General features: G+C 43.3%; 1 protein-coding gene across 1 annotated transcript in view; it reads right to left on the bottom strand.

The window, feature by feature from the left end:
- Window positions 1-2,578: 2,578 nt before the first annotated feature.
- KCNH4 (potassium voltage-gated channel subfamily H member 4) overlaps window positions 2,579-19,362 on the bottom strand; it is a 297,438-nt gene continuing 280,654 nt past the window's right edge. Inside the window, exons 12-16 of the mRNA XM_078640671.1 lie at window positions 16,157-16,195; window positions 12,280-12,647; window positions 11,282-11,391; window positions 6,007-6,083; window positions 2,579-3,214 (exon numbers count right to left, since the gene is read on the bottom strand). Of these exons, the coding sequence (XP_078496797.1) occupies window positions 2,579-3,214; window positions 6,007-6,083; window positions 11,282-11,391; window positions 12,280-12,647; window positions 16,157-16,195 (1,230 nt within the window). The remainder of the gene's footprint in view (window positions 3,215-6,006; window positions 6,084-11,281; window positions 11,392-12,279; window positions 12,648-16,156; window positions 16,196-19,362) is intronic.

The raw sequence follows: 19,362 nt of genomic DNA, 5'->3' as shown, positions 1-19,362 counted from the left end.
GTTAGTACCAATGTTGGGAACTGCAAAATCATATTACTGTTTGGTTTCCAAACACTGGACGACATTCCCGTTACAGTATAAATTGTGTTCAAAGGCATGTAGGACATCTGTGTGATAGAAACAAACAAACAAATAAATCAAGACACACAAACAAGTGCAGTTGTTGGTGATGAACTCTCTGCAGGCGTCTAGCTGAGAAGGGCTCCCTACATAAAACAAAAATGTCACAAATATAAAAGAAACATCTCGGCCAAACCTTGGGGAATGTAAAAAATGATGCTGGGTTCCACAGCCATCCCAGAAGGCAATGTCCTGGATTCAGCAGGCATTGAATAATGCAGAGAGCGGGCCGGAGATCCATCTCGTGCATGTATTTCACAATAAACCATTCCATTACCGGAATTCGGATATTTTGCTAAAAGTTTATTCTTTCCATTGAATTAATCTTTTTTTCCTGTAAGGACGTTTTACGTGCATAGCTGCAGTGCCTTACGCAGGATGGTCGCGGACGTGTTCTGAATGTAGGCTTCATTTAAAGCACTAGGGCTGTGCACTCTGAGAAAGGCCAAACCGGCAGGCCTGGAGAGTGATGAATACTGGCTCCAATGCAGGCTGAAGGGGCTGGCGTGGGGCTGCCCTGCAGGCGCCCCGGCAGAATCCAATTCAGAAATAGAGAGATTTCAAAGGGGAATGTATGATGGAAATCCGCATGAGTTTTTCAGGCTGCCTTAGGAACTCCGTCATTTGAATGAACGCGTCTTTAGCGCACATTTGTTCTGCACGCTAGTCATTTCGGCGACTTGCCTGAGGTGGGTGCTTGATATTGAAATAGTTTAACCTACTATTCCAACTCCAGTCTGTGCAACAGTAGGGAAAGTGTTACACTTTAATTCCAACACCACTTCACCAATGCACCCCCCCTAATGCAAGTCCTTGTAACGACTTGCGTGCAGAACGGTTCCGTGCTAAAGACGCATTTGTTCTGCTACCAGCGCTGTGAAGGCACAGCGTGATTGGGGCTTAGTCCTATAGGACGTTTCCCTTCAAGAATGTATGACGGAATTCTGCATGCGTTTTTCAGGGGTTCGAACAGTTTTTCAGAAATGGACCACAAACCAGGTAAAGGATACTATTCAACCCTCCCTGGCTATCTTGTGAACTGGTAGAAGTCCCTAGATAAAGATCTTCAAGCAAGAAAGAGGGATAAGAGGGCATTACCAGAGAGCCAATGCCCTAGCATGTGGTTCTGACCGTCCTCTATGCCGCGATTATCCTTCAAACATTGCTGTCTCCATCAGTGATTATTAGTACTCCAAACATCCCTCAGGCCCACAAAATGTTTTTATCATAAGAAAATGACACATAGATTACGCCTCCAGCAATTTCACACTCAGTTGCTTGTGTTGATGGGCTTTCCATAGCAGGTAGCACCCACATAGCTTTCAAGATGGGATCATTCGGAGTGACTATTTTCCTGCACTTGTCATAATCTAAACCTATGATGTACATAATTAGAATGTATTGCCTCCAGATCCAAGCAATGACAGCAATTAATTACCCAAATTGACCACTCCTGCTATTAAGTTATTATATGTTTATTCTGCTCGGTGGCAGTCAGGCTTGCTTTTGCTCTCAGCAAGTTGAGGTGTGGTGGCAGTGAGGCTATTTTTTTTTTTTACTGCAGCGACTTTTCACTGTTGCGGTGTGCTGGATCTACCCAACCGGCACGCTGCCAGCCCTTTGTGAGCACGCCTGTACCAGGAGTCACTGGCTACAGAACAAGCATTCTGATTGGCTGACCAACTCCCAACCTTCAATCCGGGAGCCAATGATTGCTAGGGTATTTTAGACTCCTCCTTAATGTGGGATAAAGGAAATTCTGCCAAATTCATCCAGAACATGAAAGATACTGCATGACATATTTGTTTAACAGACGACCCAAAACCTAAATATATTGTAGGAATGTTGCCCAAATGTAAAGCACAGTAACTAAAATATGTCATACTATGCCAGGAAGTTATACCTGAGTATGTTTTGATCAGGACGACCACACCCACATCCCAGGGCTTGCGCTAAGGACAGCCAGTGATTGCTTTTCTAGTGAATTATAAGCATACAAAAACGTGTGCAATATTTCAAAGGACCCAGCGTGCCTTTCTAAAATATATTCTGTAAATAACATTGAGAAATTCTATGGCAGTTGCAATTTCTGTACGTTTTTGGCTGAAATGTGGTGAATCCCCAGCACTGCTTTGTAAAATCATTGGATGCAGCATTCTTCCGCAATCGAGAGAATTTCTGAGCATGACCAATATTTTACAAAAATCTTGCAATGAGTAAGTGCACAATTACTTGAGCAGAATTCCCAAATGGCTGCTCCTGCCCTCAGGGAGGCCTCGGCAGAAATGGCTTACAGCTTACTCAGGGAGGAGATGGAGCTCACGGCGTCTTGAACCCGATGCCGGTAGTTTCTGTTTTGCAGTGAGCCTGAAGAAGACACAATTCTTGATCTGTAGACTCAACAGGTGATTGTGTGTGGACGCTGACGCTTCATTGATGGAAGCGTTAGCGGAAGTTCTCAGGGCTGGTAGTGACCTTGAGAAGGCGAATCATTCTGAGGAGAGCAGCTAGGGAAAGACTGAACTGAGGTTCCAGATGCCAGAGGAGGTGATGCAGGACAGAACACTGAGGACCCTGAGATTGAATAACTTGAGTGTGCAGTCTGGGCTAAGTGTGGCATGGACCCTGGCCGTTGCAGGTCGCCCCGTTCTACATCCGGAGCACCAGGGTACAGAGAGCCAGTCTGGGGCATGAACGCAGAGGATGAGGTGTGGTCAAGTTCCTCCCGGTCTGTGTGCAAGGTTTCTGTCTCATGGGTCCTCCGACACGCCATGGGCGAGCTATGCGGGCAGTGCAACTCAGCTGGAACTGTGTCCACTATGAAAGCAGCGGGTCCCCCCGCTCCAGATGTTCTGAAATGCGCAGGGGTGGAGTCATGACCTGGAGGCATAGCAGATGGCACGGAGTAGGATCCATGCACTGGTGGTTGCTGCTGGTTCCTGCATTGTGGGGGTGGCGAAGAGACAATCTGGATGCCATACTGGTAGGCAAACGCGGAGTTGTAGTGTTGGGTGGCGATCAGTGTCTGCAGTAGATGCATCATGAGCTGTAGCTCCTTGCTGAGCTGTACAACCTCGTGGTTCAAATTGTTTATCTGGAAAGGAACAGACAAAGCATCTTTAGCATGTGCAGGTATAGGCTATTTTGGTATGTAATATTTGGCATTTGCAGGACAGCAATTTTGATAATTAGAAAAGAAAATCCAGTTTTTTCTTCAATAAGTTAAATTTATTTTCCGGACAGTGTAGGCTTGCCGCCTAGCACTCTGTAGACGCAGGCCCTTGTTACGAGTTTTCTTGAGTGGCATCTGTGTGAGGTGTACTGCCCTGGCAAATTCTGAATGGTCCGTTGGTCCTGCATCCGAAATTAAAAGGTGTGTTAATACTGTCCCAATTTGACAGGTAAAACGCACCTATAAATTAACCGAACAGAGCAAAGCTCCAGCACATGGACTCATTTACGGGTAACCAGAGGACGCAGCTGTGACCCCTGGCTTGTCTTTTGCTACTCCTGGCACTCCCTATGCAACCCCTGGCCTCATAGGTGGCAAATTCAGTGCCAGGAACACTGGGGAAGCTGGTTCTCCAATCTCTTTATTTTCTGACAATGTTTTTATCATGGTATTAATGAATAAATGAAATATATCATTCACTATTAGGGTAATAATAATGGAGTACAATAAGCTGGAATATGCCCTTCCATGGCAGCTGAAGTAAGTAAAAAATGCTTCTAAATATGTTTGTGTACTTGAGGATGAGAGTGTGTTTATGTGTGAGAGAGTGTATATGCATGTGAATTTGTGTAGGTATTTATGAGTGAGTAAAAGTTGAGGTCAAAGGGCGTGTGATGTCATTTCTGCTACCCTTGGCATTTCGGTGAATTGACGTCCATGGGCCAGAGGTGGCTCAACCTGACCCTCCCTCCGCACCCCCTCAAAAACACTGGTGGTTAAGCATTGAGCACTCTCCTCAGCAACCTGAAAGCTTTCAATACCTTCACACCCCTTGCCAGCCGCAAATCAACTAGGGGTGGGCAGACATCTCCGTTCCGCCCACGGAATGTGTGGAGATTTGCCCCTTCTGCCTTTCGCAATGAAGGCGGAGAAACGAGGCAAATCTCCGCACACTCGGGGGCATAACGTTAGTTGGGCGCCCGCCCCCCACCTGCAGTATTAAATGAGATTAAAAAGCCTAAAATAAGATTTAAATGAAACTTACCTTATTAAGGGGTCATCCTTGTCCATCTAGCCTTCTTCTTGGAACTGCGCATGTGCGGGAGCCTGCGCATGCGCAGTTCCTGGCGAGGAATGCGCATGCGCAGGCTCCTGCGCATGTGCAGTTCCAAGAAGGCGGCTAGATGGACAAGGATGACCCCGCGATAAGGTAAGTTTTATTTAAATCTAATTTTAGGATTTTTAATCTCATTTAATATTGCGGGCGAGAGGCGGGCAGGAGGCGGGCGTCGCATAACGGAAATATGCGGAGAGGCTCGGAGATCGGTTCAATCTCCGTGCCTCTCTGCGTAAGTCCCTTACGCGACTTCTGCCCACCCCTAAAATCAACCCACTGTGGCACCCGCTCATATTTACCACCTACAGAAAGCAGTATTATTCACCATTGTTGAGTGTGAGCAGGTTCTGTAACACAGGAGTGGCAAAGTTTCGGTTGGTCAAGATGCCCCTTTTCCTCTCTCAATAATTCAAATGTATGTGCATCTGCATGTAATGTTTATTCCGCGCTGTGCACGAGTTTAAAAGATAGGTATATCAGCAGAAGCAGAGCCAATTCTATAGATCCATAGTGTGAACCAGTAAAGGTCCTGAGTATCCTGTTTCAGGGTCACTCGCTATAATGCGGTAAGAACATTTGGGGCAGATGTATCAAGCGTTTTGCGACTCGCAAAGGCCGAAATTCGCCGAATTTCGGCCTTTGCGAATCGCAAATGGTCTTTTTGCATGTTTTTATATGTATCAAAAATTTGCAAATTAAGAAATCGCAAAGATTTGCGATTCCTTAATTTGCCATAGCATTTAAGGAATCGCAAATTTTGCGATTCCTTAAATGCTATGTAAGAAGCATTTTTCTTTTGCGAATTTTGTTTAAGGAATCGCAAATTACCACCGATTTGTAGTTGATGGTAATTTGCGAAGTCCTCAACAAATGCACAAATTTGCACTTTTTAAGGTGGCATGTGACGCGCACACATGCCCATGGGGCATGTATGTGCGCCATATGCACACATATGTACATTTCAGGGGTGCAGCAGGGTGTCTTTCAGACACCCCTGCACCCTTGAAATAATTCTCAAATTGCGATTAGCAAATTGCGAATTTGCAATTTGAGAATTACTTCAAAATCATTCCAATGGTCCTCCTGGCCCATAGGAATGCATGGGAAATTATTCCTTATTTGCGAATTCGCAAAATGCGAATTCGCAAATAAGGAAGTGTAAGGAATCGCAAAAAAATCGCGATTTTTTTCATACATTCCATTTTGCGATTTCTAAATAGCGATTCCTTAAAAATCGCTATTTAGGAATCGCAAAATGGAATCTTGATACATCTGCCCCTTAGATTTTATCTATGCACTGTAGTAATAAATGTCTAAATATGTGTTATTACTGCATTTTCTTTGCATGGGATACATTTAGAAACCCACATTTTAGCGAAAGGCAAAACAAAATGTAAAAATATAGTTCTTGCTGATTTTTGAGTTTATTTGGTCTTTGTGTAAGACTATTAAGTAAATTGTGAAAATAATGTTTAGGTGCTCGTAAGCCTTCACACATTTTTCCAGCGTGCTCTCTGTTAATGTCACAGCAGGAGCCTGCCCGGTGCTGCTCTTACACCGTTTACCTGAGATAGATAACACTCGTACACATGTTTACCTCTTGATTTAATCTGCAGATGTTTTGCTTTATCTCTTCGGCCTCGGCAACCAAGGTTGGATTAAATTGGGTAGAGCCTGGAAAGAAAAAAAACTCAGTCGTTAAAAGCTTCTGGAAACAAGGTCAGTTTGCAGGATAGAGAATGCATAAATAGATATTGCAGGATTTGGGACAGTAGAGAGGATTTCCAGTCTTTGCATATTTCAAGGCAGGGGGCGTAAAAATAGAAGGCAGCGGGGTGGGGAGAACAGACCAGGGCTGGGTGCACTGGGATGTCCGCTTCTTGAGACTCATGAAGTAATACAGGTTGGGAATGAGCTGTGTCCTAGATACTATGCATGCTACAACTAAGAGTATATAATAGTGTCTCTTATAGCAACAGAAAGTAAATGTGATGGTGCAGTGCACATAGTACCCAGCAGACATGGCACACACCTAGTGCAGTAAAGTTATGCAATGCTGTGAGGGGCCTTTTGCTGTTTCTAACAATTAGGACCTCATTACGATGTCAGACGGAAAGTAAATCGACTGACTCCTTGTCGGAATCGGTTCAGACCAACTCGCATTTGGTGAGTCCACACGACCTATTACTATGCTTCCGAACACCATTTGGAAAGTCTTCCATGACTTCAATGGGAGCCTGTGTTCCGACCAACAACACAGGCTCCCATTGAAAAAAGCAGTTGTTGCAAAAAACCTTGCACCCTGTGGCGAGCACCCCAAGGTGCCTGCTACATTGTGATTGGTTTTACAGGGGGATTCCTTGGGTACCCCCTCAGCCCCAAACCGCCTCAGGATGAAGGGGGGCCTGCCAGGGCCCCCCAAAGTCAGTTTCCGACAGCATTTTTGTGTCGCACAGACTGGTTCGGAAAGGCTGTTGAAATCTGACTTTGTGATCCGTCAGTTGGAAACACGGTCCGTAGAGGTGTACGATTTGGTTTCGACAGACTCGGATTCTCCGAATGCCAGTCGTAACCAATTCGGACTGACCGAACAGTTTCCTTTCCAACCACGAGCCTTGTAATCAGTCGGTCAGAAATGTTTCACACTGAGTTAAAAACATAGGTTCCTCCACGGTTTAGGAGAATCCGTCTGCCGTTCGGAGTCTTTCTGATTGACATTGTAATGAGCCCCTTAGTTCTAATGGAGTAAGAGACCATGCCATTAAATGAAGGTTGCAGAGGTATATTACAGTCAGGCAGCAGGTCAAACAAATTACATCAAAGTTTCAACTTCTGTTGTTCAAAATACACGGTCATCATCAGGACAGGATGAGTGAGTCTGGTGGCAACCTTGGGAAAAAAGGGGGCAAGCACATCTAAGTCAGTTAAACAAATGTTAAAATGAGAACCTATTAGGGTGTAGTGAGTGCAAGTCCTATACTTATGTCTTGCAGGATTTCGTTTTCTCAGAAAATATTGTCTAGAATGGTTTTGCCTTAATTCGAGAATTTAAAAACCACGACTGATCATCAATTTCCATTTATATTTCTTGATGGATCCCTCATCAAGCCTCCATGGAAAGTGTTACCATACTAGCTAGACGGTAAGAACAAATGCTGTCAACTGCCAGACTAACATGCCGTCATTCTTGGATTTTTAGGCTTGACAACATTGCTTTCTGAGTCTTGCAGTTTTACTTTAGGTCGAGCCTGGGCAGCGCATGCACAGCTCTGCAACATGCTGTATTGGAGTATGGAATAGAAGCCCCACCCACTTTCCGCCCATATTTGTCATTGGCTTGTGTCATTGTCCTTCGTAAATCCTGGCTTCTGATTCGTTATTAGGCTTGTTAGTACCTCCTTAGTATCGCCTCGTCTTCCTTTGAAACCTTCCATGAGGACTGACCGTTTTAGTACGCGTGTTATACAGTACGTCTTTTTCAGTCTGTAAGCACTATTTTCTTTAATGAGTTTCTCCTACTGCAGGCACAACATGTGTTGCTGCAACATTCAGCGCGGCATGCGAGCTTTCCCTTTCCGAGCAGCCGACGGCCGCTCCTTTGAATAGGTCTCGAATTTACAAGAGTATGAGCTATTGGCATTGTAAATGACAATGCCTTTTATATGTGTGTTAATTAGAAAAACAGATAGGTAAAAGGCAGTGGCATTTACAATGCGAATAGCCTAAACTCTCACAAATGCGAGACCTATTGCATTGCAAATGCTTGTTTAACATTGAGAACGTGGGGTCAACAATTCCAGTATGACGTTGACTGTAGACCAGGGATGAAAGGGCCACAGATGGCATAGGGCGGCTGGTCTGCTATGGAGAAAATAATAGTAGTAACTTTATTTGGGTAGGTTCTTATCTTAATGGGGGCATAAAACTGTTGTAACAGGGGGCTCACCACTAAGGGTTTGATTCAGAAGGTGTCAGGTACACAAAAAAGGAACTTTGGATAATAAATTTTTGCATAACAATTCAGAGAATTAGGGATGGTGGAATGTACGCTTCAAATCTATCACCAGGTGACCACTAGTGCACAACAAAATACCCGGAAAAATGTGAAACACATTAAAGTGATGGATTTACATGTGTAAAAAATCTGCCATTTTGGTGGAATTGCTACTTTGCAAGTTTAGGGTCGGGATTATGGGTGCTTCATCACCAGGCACCCTGTAAAAGTGAGTGAGCATCCCACATACTTGGAGATTTGTAGGTATTGACATACCTCCCACCTTTCATGTCTGGTTACTGCCTTTTACCATGGAGAGTAAAAAAGTTACTTGTGCTAATGCCCTTTAATCCACCATTTACACACAAGTAGTTTTACAGCGTGTGCATTCTGCACATTATATTACTTCAGGGTATAGGACCCGTGTTGTATATCTTCTGAAGTACTCCTGGGATTATTGGTGAAATCCTGGCAAGTCACAAATGTAATCCAGACATGGGAGTAATCCTTTGGGAGCAGATTTCTGACTACATAATTCAGGGATTTGAGAATATGGCTCTAAACTTTTTTAGCCTATGTTAAAGAGAGACATTTACAGAGGTGGAAAAGAATAGGTTGTGTTCCAAGCAACATCTTACTGCATTTCTAGAACTCATGTATTTCCAATTGTTGTCTTTTATTTATTTGTAGTTTCTACCTATTTCACCTTGTTTTTCGCTGTTGTCTCACTTATTTGTGTTTATGTTTATGTTTATCGTTTTCTCTAGTTATTGGCATGTCTTTTTTGCCGGGATTCCTTAGTCCCCTGACATAAGAAGTATTGTGTATTTGCTTACAAACCTCATACCTGTTTTATATTCTCTCATTTAATTTTCTCTTCATGGTATTTTTTTCTAGGCTATTTCTCTCATGACTGTCAGTTCTCCATTTTCCTCATTTGGTGCTTCCTAAAATGAGTTTTCTGTAGCTTCTTCCTCTTTCCCACAGTTTGTTTTACTTTGAATTCTTATAAAACATCATTTACCTGGTTACCCATTCCCTGCTGCTCAGGCAGCATGAATGTGATGTGTATGTGGAGTGTTAGAATGCTTGATGACGGAGTGGAATGCTGGAGTGCCTGTGGAGTGGAGAGAGAGGCAGTTGGAGTGTGTGGGCTGAGCAGCAAGGATGCTGCTCCTGGTGGGGCTCAACTTCATATCTTCTATTTACCATCTAAACCTGATCTGTAACTAAACTTAATAAACCTCTTACCTACAACCTACTTCGTGGCTATCTCCAGACTTCCTTTGGATTGTAACAAAGTTCCCCCAGGTGCTGCCCATTTTGGATCCTCTTTTGCTGTTTTGTCTTTTTTAATCAGAATAATTTTTCATCTTACATTTCTTTCTGTCTGGTTTTTCTCGCTCTTGCAATTTCTTTTCAGATCCTTTTATCTTGTTGTACAGTTTTCCTTCACATTTCACTTGTTTATTTGCTTCTCTCTCTTATGCTTCACTTTCCTCGCTCTGCCCCATTTGTGGCATCTTCTATTTCTGTGCATCGCTTTTCTTATCTATAATCCTCATGTTTATCCCCCATACCCTTCCTCCTTATGTCCCACATTGCAAATCTTCGATGGGTATGAAATCAGTCTCTCTTTTGAATCTCAATGTGCTGAGCATGTGTTGTGTGTAGTGAGGAATAGAGATGAATGAGCAAGTGACGATTTACACACAGACTGACTTGCTCCAGCCAGACGCGTCCAGGGCTTGGTGGACAAGGCTGCCGACCAGCCTACCCTTATCAAAAGGGAGCTTTACCCACATCCACAATGTCAGAACCTTTTTTAGGTCGAGCCTGAGCCAGCGTGCGTGTGCTGCTCTGCGAGACTTATTGTAGAGGAGTAACGAATAGAAGCCCCGCATACTCTCCGCCCATGTTTGCCATTGGCTTGAGTCATTGTCTGTCCTAAATGCTGGCTTCTGATTAATCAATAGGCTTGTTAGTCCCTCCTTAGTACAGCCTCCTCTTCATTTGTTACCTCACAAGGAGACTGGCCCCTTTACTTTGAGTGTTGCACAGTACTTTTTATTTAGACTGTGAGCACTATTTTCTTTAATGAGATTATCCTACTGCCTTCTTTCCTCCACCCCCTCCCATTGTCCGTGCCTTCTCCTCCCCTCCCCCCGCCTGCACTCTCATTGTCCGTGCCTTCTCGCCCCCGCCTGCCCATTGTTCGTGATGACTACCATTTGCAATGCAATAGGTCTTGCGTAAATGCCAGACCTATTGGATTGCAAATGCTTGTTTCCAGATCTGGTCCGTGCTAAGGAGCATCTAGGAGCGGCAAGGCTGAGATGGCCAGCTCTTCCCACTGTTCCATGATTCCGGATACCGGGACTGCGATCATTTCTTGTCTAGCCAGCGGTAGGTGCCGTGCAGCAGTCAAAGCTGATCCAGGGGAGAGGGTGTGAAATTTGGTACCAAATGCAATGTAGCATAACGTTGAATAACAGTCCAAATGATGTTGTCTGGTGATAATCTGGGGCTTGAGTCCATTCAACTTAAAAGCTATGAACCCAAACAGCTAACACAGTATAATATAGCAAAGGTGTCCTGCTGGCCTCAATTTTCATTTAAAAGAGCAGAAGCGGCTGTGGTTAACAGAGGATGCAGGGCACCAGTCCTGGGCTTTCATCCAGTATCCTTACATGTTGCAGGCACAAGTCTCAGGGACATTGGTAGTGGTACCCATCGTCTATTGCTCCCATTGCATTGCGAAGCATTGGGAGGAGCAGTGGCATCTGAGGTGGATTATAGTGTGAAGCCTCCGCATAGCCACCACCTCCACCTGCAGACCTTAGATGGATTGCCGATGAGAATTAGCATGAAATCTTACCTGATGAGGGAGACTCCCTGCTGGGCGGTCGCACGTTTGATTGATCCACGTTGAAGTGAAATGTCTGTGACTCTGACGCTAAACCATCATCCTCAATTCCGTCGACAACTCTAGAAAAAAGAGAGAAAGAAACAAGACCTTTGGTACTGTGGATATTTCTGTGTGAACCTTTGTAATGAGGGGTTACTCTCGTTGTCATCTGTTAGCCTCCTATGTGCCCACGGAATCTGAAGCCCAAAAATACAATAGCCATTGCATATGCGGGTGTATGTTTTGGGAAAGGATTGATAGTGCCTTGGGCAGCAAAAACATGATGAGGGGAAATTCCTGAATTAATCTAAGCTTGTATTTACTGGGGATTTATTCTTCTCCATCCTTTTTAAGTATAATATGACATGACAGACTAGGACTAACCATAAGCATATCAACCTTAGGCCCACCGCAAAAGGGACAGTCAAGCCGGAACTATTATCCCATGCTGCTTTGAATGTCCTAGGTGGAGGCCAGGTTCAATTGTCGGCAGTCTTGTCAAGGCATAAGGACAATGAGATCTGCACATCTCATGCACTCACATCAGTATTCCAAGAACACTGTAAGAGGGGAGCCTGAACACCTCAGGCACTGGACACAGCCTTTCCTGCATGTCTTAAGACTCCTGTATATGGATCTTAGATATGGGTACTCTGGGTGCTGAAACCCTTGAGGATACCAATGTAGTGCACAATAAGGGCATTGTTCAGTTGATTGGTTCTGGACAGGGAACTGTGATATACAACTGGACAGTGGAGTGGTGGTGACGTATGGAACTGGGAAACTGTGGAGTAAAACAAAGACAAGTTATCCCAGACGGCATGGACAATGGAGAAGGACAAACAGAATGGAGTGGCAGATGACAAAGATACAGACCAGCAAGGTCTCCTATGCTGCAGCATTGTGGATAATGAGTCTGGTGTGTGAAGTAGTCCTGTGACTGCAATTTGTCTCAATGATGGTGTTACCTTGGACTGAGATCCGGAGGGCCAAAAGTGTTCACCGCCGGGATGAGAAGCTTGGCTGGTTTCTTGGCATTGGTGGCTTCACTATCTGAGGACTTCTCTTCCTTCCTGCACTGAGGTGAGGGACTGCGACCCCGGTTACCACGAGCAGGGGAGCGGCATGTACGTCTAAGGGCATAGAACTGACGCAGGTCGTCTCCTAGCAGGCTGCTAAGAGACCCCCGTCGCACTGGGCTGTTCAGGTTGGGCAGCAGTAGCTTCCTGCGGGTGATAGTGGCTGGTGAATGGTGGAAAAACTCATCCGGTTCATCTTCGTCCTCAAGTATAGAAGGGAGGTTCTTGTCTGGTGCAGCTCCACTCTCTGGGCGGGGCTGGAAGAAGAATATTGTTACTTCCAACTCATCTTCATGCATTTATTTCATCAGTAGATAATCTGAGCCCTTTCATTAAGAGATTTCAAGATTGTTCCCGAAATATGGGCATGATACATCTTCAATGCACAATGCAGACTTCTAGACATTAACATGCAACATAATTAGTTGGGCCAGGCCCTGCCTCAGCCAATTCTCATAATACCCTCCGCTCGTACCCACCTTTTTTTAAGAGAGTGGCTTGGCCATGTGGTAGCATATGGATCCCAACAAAGTCTCCATCTTTGTTAATATTGTGATTATTGGCCATGAAGTAGGAAACATGGCAGCATATTTTCAAGTGGATATCACAACCAGAATGTCATTTTTAGTAACGTTCTGGTGGCAATATCCCCTTCTCCTTATTTACAAAGCGGCGTTATGCCACTTAACGTGGTTTAACTCTGCCTTGTAAATAAAGCCCTTTTCACTCTTCACTTATCGCGAAAGGGGTGTGCAATGGGTGTTGCAGTGGACGTTCTGCTGCAACACCCATTGCTTTTTGACACTGCCCCAAATTTACAAGGAAGGGGCAGCGCCAAAAACTAAGCCCAGGTAAAACCTGGTCTTAGGATGGCGATACGAGGAGAAACTATTATTTACTTCTCATAGTTTACTCTCTAGAAACAGCAAATTGCCTTTAAAGATTGTTTATGTTTAGGAAGGTGTCCCGTCCTCCACATAAGCAATCACCCCTGCAGCGCAGGTACCCTTGCAACATTGGGCAAGGGTGCTATGCTGGCGCTAGGCAGATTTTTTAACATTAGAGCTAGGGAAAACGCATGGGTGTGGTATATTTTGGTATCCCTGCGCTTAAAAAATATTGGAGCGTGGAATTACCAATTTTGTGCTAACACCGCGCTCCAACATTTTATTTTAAATATCCCCCATGATGTGATCAACTGCGTCGTAGCTTTACTAGCCGTTAAGATGAACGGTTCTGCACGCAATCTCCTGATGGTCCATTAGACCAATCTATTTTTAGCATATTAATGTAATGTAGTTAAGATAAAGAAATATTTTATATAGTAATAATAATTGCAACACTTTTAATGTGTGAGTTTTTAATACACTTATATTTTGGTGCTGTGTTTCAAATACGTGTAGCCTCTTGCTGAGCATCTTTCATTTAAATAAAATCAATAATACAGTAAAGAAAATCAGATGCAGTAGATGCTGAACTGAAGCCAACAATAATACTGAAGAGGAAAAACGCTTCACCATCTTAAGGCGATGTATGAACTTAGAACCAGTCCTTTAAATGGGCCGGTACTGTCCGGTACGGAGTACTTGTACTTTTTTATTTTGAGAGGGAGAGCACCGGCACTTCTCAGGAGAAATGCTATACTTTTAATTGGAGAGTACCAGTACTTCTCAGAAACAAGTAGGTACTCTGGTACAGAGTACCTGACATTCTATTTTTCCATTTCAAGCACTGCCTACAGCCCACGGTGCAGCGGCAGGAACACATGCTCCATAGGCATGGCCCTGTTAAAGAGCGGATTTCTCAGGAATCTCTGCTCTGGGGAGGTTATGCCCATTCAAAGCCCTGTGCTTTAGTCACAGGGTCTTTTCCCAGTGTCTTCCGCTGATTAACTATATACTTAGATGTTTGTGAGCTACAACCCTCCCAGAATAATTTGTTCTACGGCAACTTTGTCTCTGCCCCGATGTCTTGCAGAGAAAAAAGAGCGAGGGGGGAGGGTTGCTTTTTATCCTGTCTGTAGGGCTGCAGCCTGGATTCATCTGCCCCCAGCTACCGGGAATGTCGTAAACTATAAAAGACCTGTCTCTTCAAACTCTAATTCTTCTTGTGCTTCTCCCAGTTTCCTATTCCTCCTGTCTCCCACAGTTCAGAGCGCCAGGACACCTCTGGGTAGCAGTGCACTTTATAAAACTAAATACAAATATAAAGTAGTTTGATGACTGTTTTCTCTTCAGTGAATCAGGAGCCCTTATATACTTCAAAGATAACTTCCTCCTTGTTTCTTCCAGCTCAGCAACACACTGTGTACAACATCCAATTTGTGTTGGCTACAAGCATCCCTCCAGTATGGGAAACAGCCTTTGCAACAAAGCTGGAACCCCACATGCCTTTACCACGCAGGCTGCACCACACATGCAACACTACCACGCAAGTCTTTACCAAGCAAAATTTTACAGAGAACATGCCCTACCACGCATGCCCATGGGAAAGTATTTTTTTTAAGTGGGTAACAGTATATGGCTTGTAGGAATTTGCAGGGTTTAGGTTGGGTTTGGGGTTTTGGATGGTAAGTGAATTTTTAGGGTTTAGGGTGGCTATGGGTTTTTGTGTGGCAAGGGAATATTTAGTGCTGATGTTGAGTTTGGTTTTTGGGTGGTAAGGGAATTTCTAGGGAGGGTTTGTGGTTTTGGGTGGTGAGGGAAGTTTTAGGGTTTAATGTGGATTTGGGGTTTTGGGTAGCAAGGGAATGTTTGGGGTTTAGGGTGGGTTAGGGGTTTTTGGGTGCTAAGTGGTTTTAGGATTTACAGTGGGTATTGATTTTTGGGTGGCAAGGTTATTTTTAGGGTTTAGGGTGGGCATGGGTTTTTGGGTGGTAAGGGGATTTTTAGGGTTTACGATGGGTTTGGGGTTTTGTGTGGAAAGCACATTTTTAGGATTTAGGGTTTAGGGTGGGTATGGGTTTTTGGGTGGTAACAGGTGCTTAGGGTGGGTATGGATTTTTGGGTGGTAAGGGTGTGTGTGTGTATATATATATATATATCATGTGATCAAGGCTGCATGTCTGACAGCCGAAACGCGTCATTTGGACCTTGATGGTTGAATAAACTTCATTTATTCATTTATACCCCGCTTTCGGAGTCTGTGCCCTGGTGTTGTGTCGTAGTGGATACTGATTCTTTGGGATTTCGTTGGAAAATATATATATATACATACATATATACATACATATATATATATATATACATACATATATATATATACACACATACATATACATATATATATATATATATATATATATATATATATAAATAATTATACATATATAAATATATTTTCTAGAAAAAAACAATATATGCAAATTTAATTTTGCCATTATGGTTACCTTGTAAGTTTTCACCTTGTATAGGCCTTTACCAAACATGCTTTAACAATGCAAATTTTGTTGTAAAGGAATGCGTGGTAAAGACATATACGTGGTAAAGACTTGCATGGTACTGTCGCGATCGTTGTAATGATGTGTTGTAAAGCCATGCGTGGTAATAACTTGCGTGGTTCCGTCATACATTCCTCCAGTATGTCCTTTTAAAGTCTTAAAAAAGGACCAGGTCTGCATCAGTTAGCTTTCTCCTCGAGTCCTCTCCAATTGTATCCATTCATAGTGTACATGATTGACCCCTTAAAGGCACATTTCTTCCCCTTTAAGATTGACAAAGTATGATGCAGCACAGAATAAGGGATATTAGAGAAACAAAGAATTTACCTGAGACAGCCGCGGCGATCTGGCGAAACGTAAATATCCCTGAGAAAAACATAAACATAAACACGTTAAGTCAAATTTTAAAGTGCCGGCAAACATTATAGATGTCTTTCTGAAAATATATGTCAACTTGACAAAAAGGCAGATTAGCCTGATGCAAATCAGAGCAATACCACCTGCAGCCTGTCTGACTTAATAAAGTTCCTACTTAAGTCTCTTAGTAGACAGACGATTAATCTTCCCTCCCAACCTAATATTATAGTCTCTCTAGGTTACTCAAATAAATAAACCTGTTAGTAAACCTCCGATATTTAGCAAATTACAATAATCACGTATGCGGACCATTTATTGTTGGCAGTTTATTAGACACATTTGTTTTTGCTTAAGTGTTTGTTTTTCCTTGTCTTGTTTTGGTAGCAGCTGTTACCCTCTCCTTTCTTACATTTTCCTTCTTTTTGGCACAAATCAGGAAACATTATCATTAGCCGCAAACAAAACAGCCACCAAAATGTTGGCAGGATCGAGACTGTAGAATCATTCTAATGTATATCCCAAGGTTCAGGGCGTGTTATCTGTAGCAATGAAATTCCACCAAAACTCTAAATGACCAACCTGATCTCCATTTAGACAGTCAGATTTCTTAATTATTTACTTTAATTACAATTTTATTTGTAAAGTGTGTTAGTGGGAAGTTCATTAATGACTCTAAATCCAAATTTCTGGTAAATTTTGCACACTTGCCAGCTGTGTTCCCTCTAACGTGCGCGCTAGGGCATTCGCGCAGCTTCTGTCTTCATGCCGCGCATGAAGAGACTGAGGGGCATATGTAGGTAATTTCCATTTTGCGATTCTCAAATAGCGATTTTTAAGGAATCGCTATTTGAGAATTGCAAAATGGAATGTAGGTAATAATTCGCAATTTTTTTGCGAATCTCTAACATTCCTTAATTGCGATTACCAAATTGCGAATCGCAATTAAGGAATGAGTGTCCCATTCATTCCTATGGGCCAACAGGCCCATAGGAATGAATGGGGATACATTCTCAAATTGCGATTTTCTATGAGAAAATTGCAATTTGAGAATTGCAATTCCAAGGGTGCCAGGGTGTCCAAAGGACACCTGTTGCACCCCTGGAATGTGCCTGTAAGTCCATGTGGCGCACATACATGCCCTAAGGGCATGTCTGTTGGCCACATGGTACTTTGTTTTTTAAAAAAAATGTATTTTGACAGGAAATCGCAAAGTACCATCTACTTGAAGTAGTTGGTATTTTGTGATTCCTTAAGCCAAAATCGCAATTTTAAAAGCACCTCTACATAGCATTTAATGAATCGCAAAATTGTGATTCCTTAAATGTTTGAGCAAAATAAGGAATCGCAATTTTTGCGATTCATTATTTTGCTAAGTGGCACCTACATATCAAAACACCGTTTGCGATTCGCAAACGCCTACCTACATATGCCCCTGAGAGCGCACACTAAAGGAAAACAAAGACGAACAATTATCACGCTCACCAAGTGTGAACTGCCCATTAACTTTACCAAGGTCCTCACGGTGCAAAGACTCTAAAGCGTGTCCCCTGCTGGTTTAGGGCAGTCGGAGCTGGAGGAATTTCCCGATAGTGTTTTTGAGGGAGGGGATAATTATTTGGAAGGCTGGTATGTGCTTGTGTGATGTGTAAATGTCTGAAATGCAAGCATTAGAACAAACGCATTACTTGAAAACAGTTTTACACATAAAGTGATGTTTAAGAGCACACAAAGCTCAATGATGTCTGAGTCAAGAGGCAGTAGATTATGCTCCTTAAGCTTCTCTTTCTCCTTAAATACTGACCCGGTGCGAAAGAAAAGTAAAATTTACAAGCTGCTGCTGTAAACATCGTCCCTGGAATTACTAGGAGGAAGGCGAACAACCAATTTAAAACCCTATTTGCATCCTACTACAGGAAGTAGTCGGAGGAAAATAAAATCTAAATATTTTTAATCAGTTTTGTTTCAACCTCCAAGGTGCACTGACCCCAGGGCCTTGGAAGGCCTGTAGAGCTGCGGCTTGCCTCACACATTACTGATTCTGCTAAGAGGGACCACAAATCTGTCAGAAGACTTCAGTCCCATTTTAAATTAAATACAGCAAACCTTATCGAAATAATACTTTAATGCTTTTTAGTTGACTGAAAAAAAAAAGAAGTGAAGATTATTGCAGGCAGGAAATAAAGGCATGCTTTTGAAGATATATATAAGAGCACAACAAAATACACCTCAAGTGATCGGTTAGCATGCACCTGCAAAGCTCCACTTTTTTAAATTGCAGAAAAACAACCTGAAGACATACACCCTGTGAAGTACGCAGTACGCAGTACGCAAATGTCCCCCACAGCCAGAGAGACTCTTGGTGAAGATGAAAGTTGGCTGAGTACCCTCTTCCCCAAAAACCAGGAGCACCGACATTTGACCCACCCCTCTACCTGCATGGGATACACAGACATGTGAAAAGCCCCTGGCATTGAAGGACTGAGGTGCATTGGCATAGCTTTGTATTCCCCAATGGTGAAACAGCAAAGGTGCTGCGGCAGCTGTGGGGAAATGAGGTGCACTAGCAGAGTTGTGAGTTTACCAGAGGTAAAATAAAATGGTTGTTGCTGCTGCATAGAAGGATTGTGTTCTGTGATGGAGCTGAACAGTCCCTGTTGCTGTAGTGATAAGCAATATTCCCTCTAATTATTTTCCTCTGTGTGCGGCAACACTGTGCTTGTGGGCTCACTGTACCTGGCTGTGTGCGGAATCAATAGTAGTGATGGATCAGTATGGGAGTGATAGTGCTGAGTGACGTTGACAGTGAGAGTGTTGAATGGCAGAGGTAAAAGGCTAAAAAAGATCAAGCCAACATGACTGTAAAACAACTGTCAGCAAGATAATACTGCTCTATGCTGCTTGTAAGTGATCTTATTGTAAAATATATATCCTTATTTCTGGCAAAATTACTTGTCTGCATTGTGTCCAGGTCTGTTATTTCCATACATGCCTAAGTTATGTACATAAACTGGGTTACAGTTTTCAGTAGTAGGTTCAGTTCATCCCACTACTGGTTAGCTAATTATGCAGTATTTGAGGTCCTCTTTTGTCAGTTTTTGCCGTAGGGCAGCGCTGCAGGCCTTGCTGCTGCGCTGCCCTACAACAAAGATAAGGGGAGGAATGTTGCCTACCTATGA

The sequence above is a fragment of the Lissotriton helveticus genome, chromosome 5_1 (genome assembly GCF_964261635.1).
Source record: "Lissotriton helveticus chromosome 5_1, aLisHel1.1, whole genome shotgun sequence".
Classification (NCBI taxonomy): domain Eukaryota; kingdom Metazoa; phylum Chordata; class Amphibia; order Caudata; family Salamandridae; genus Lissotriton; species Lissotriton helveticus.
Note: the sequence above shows the minus strand (reverse complement) of the source record. Positions and strands in the feature narration are given on the sequence as shown.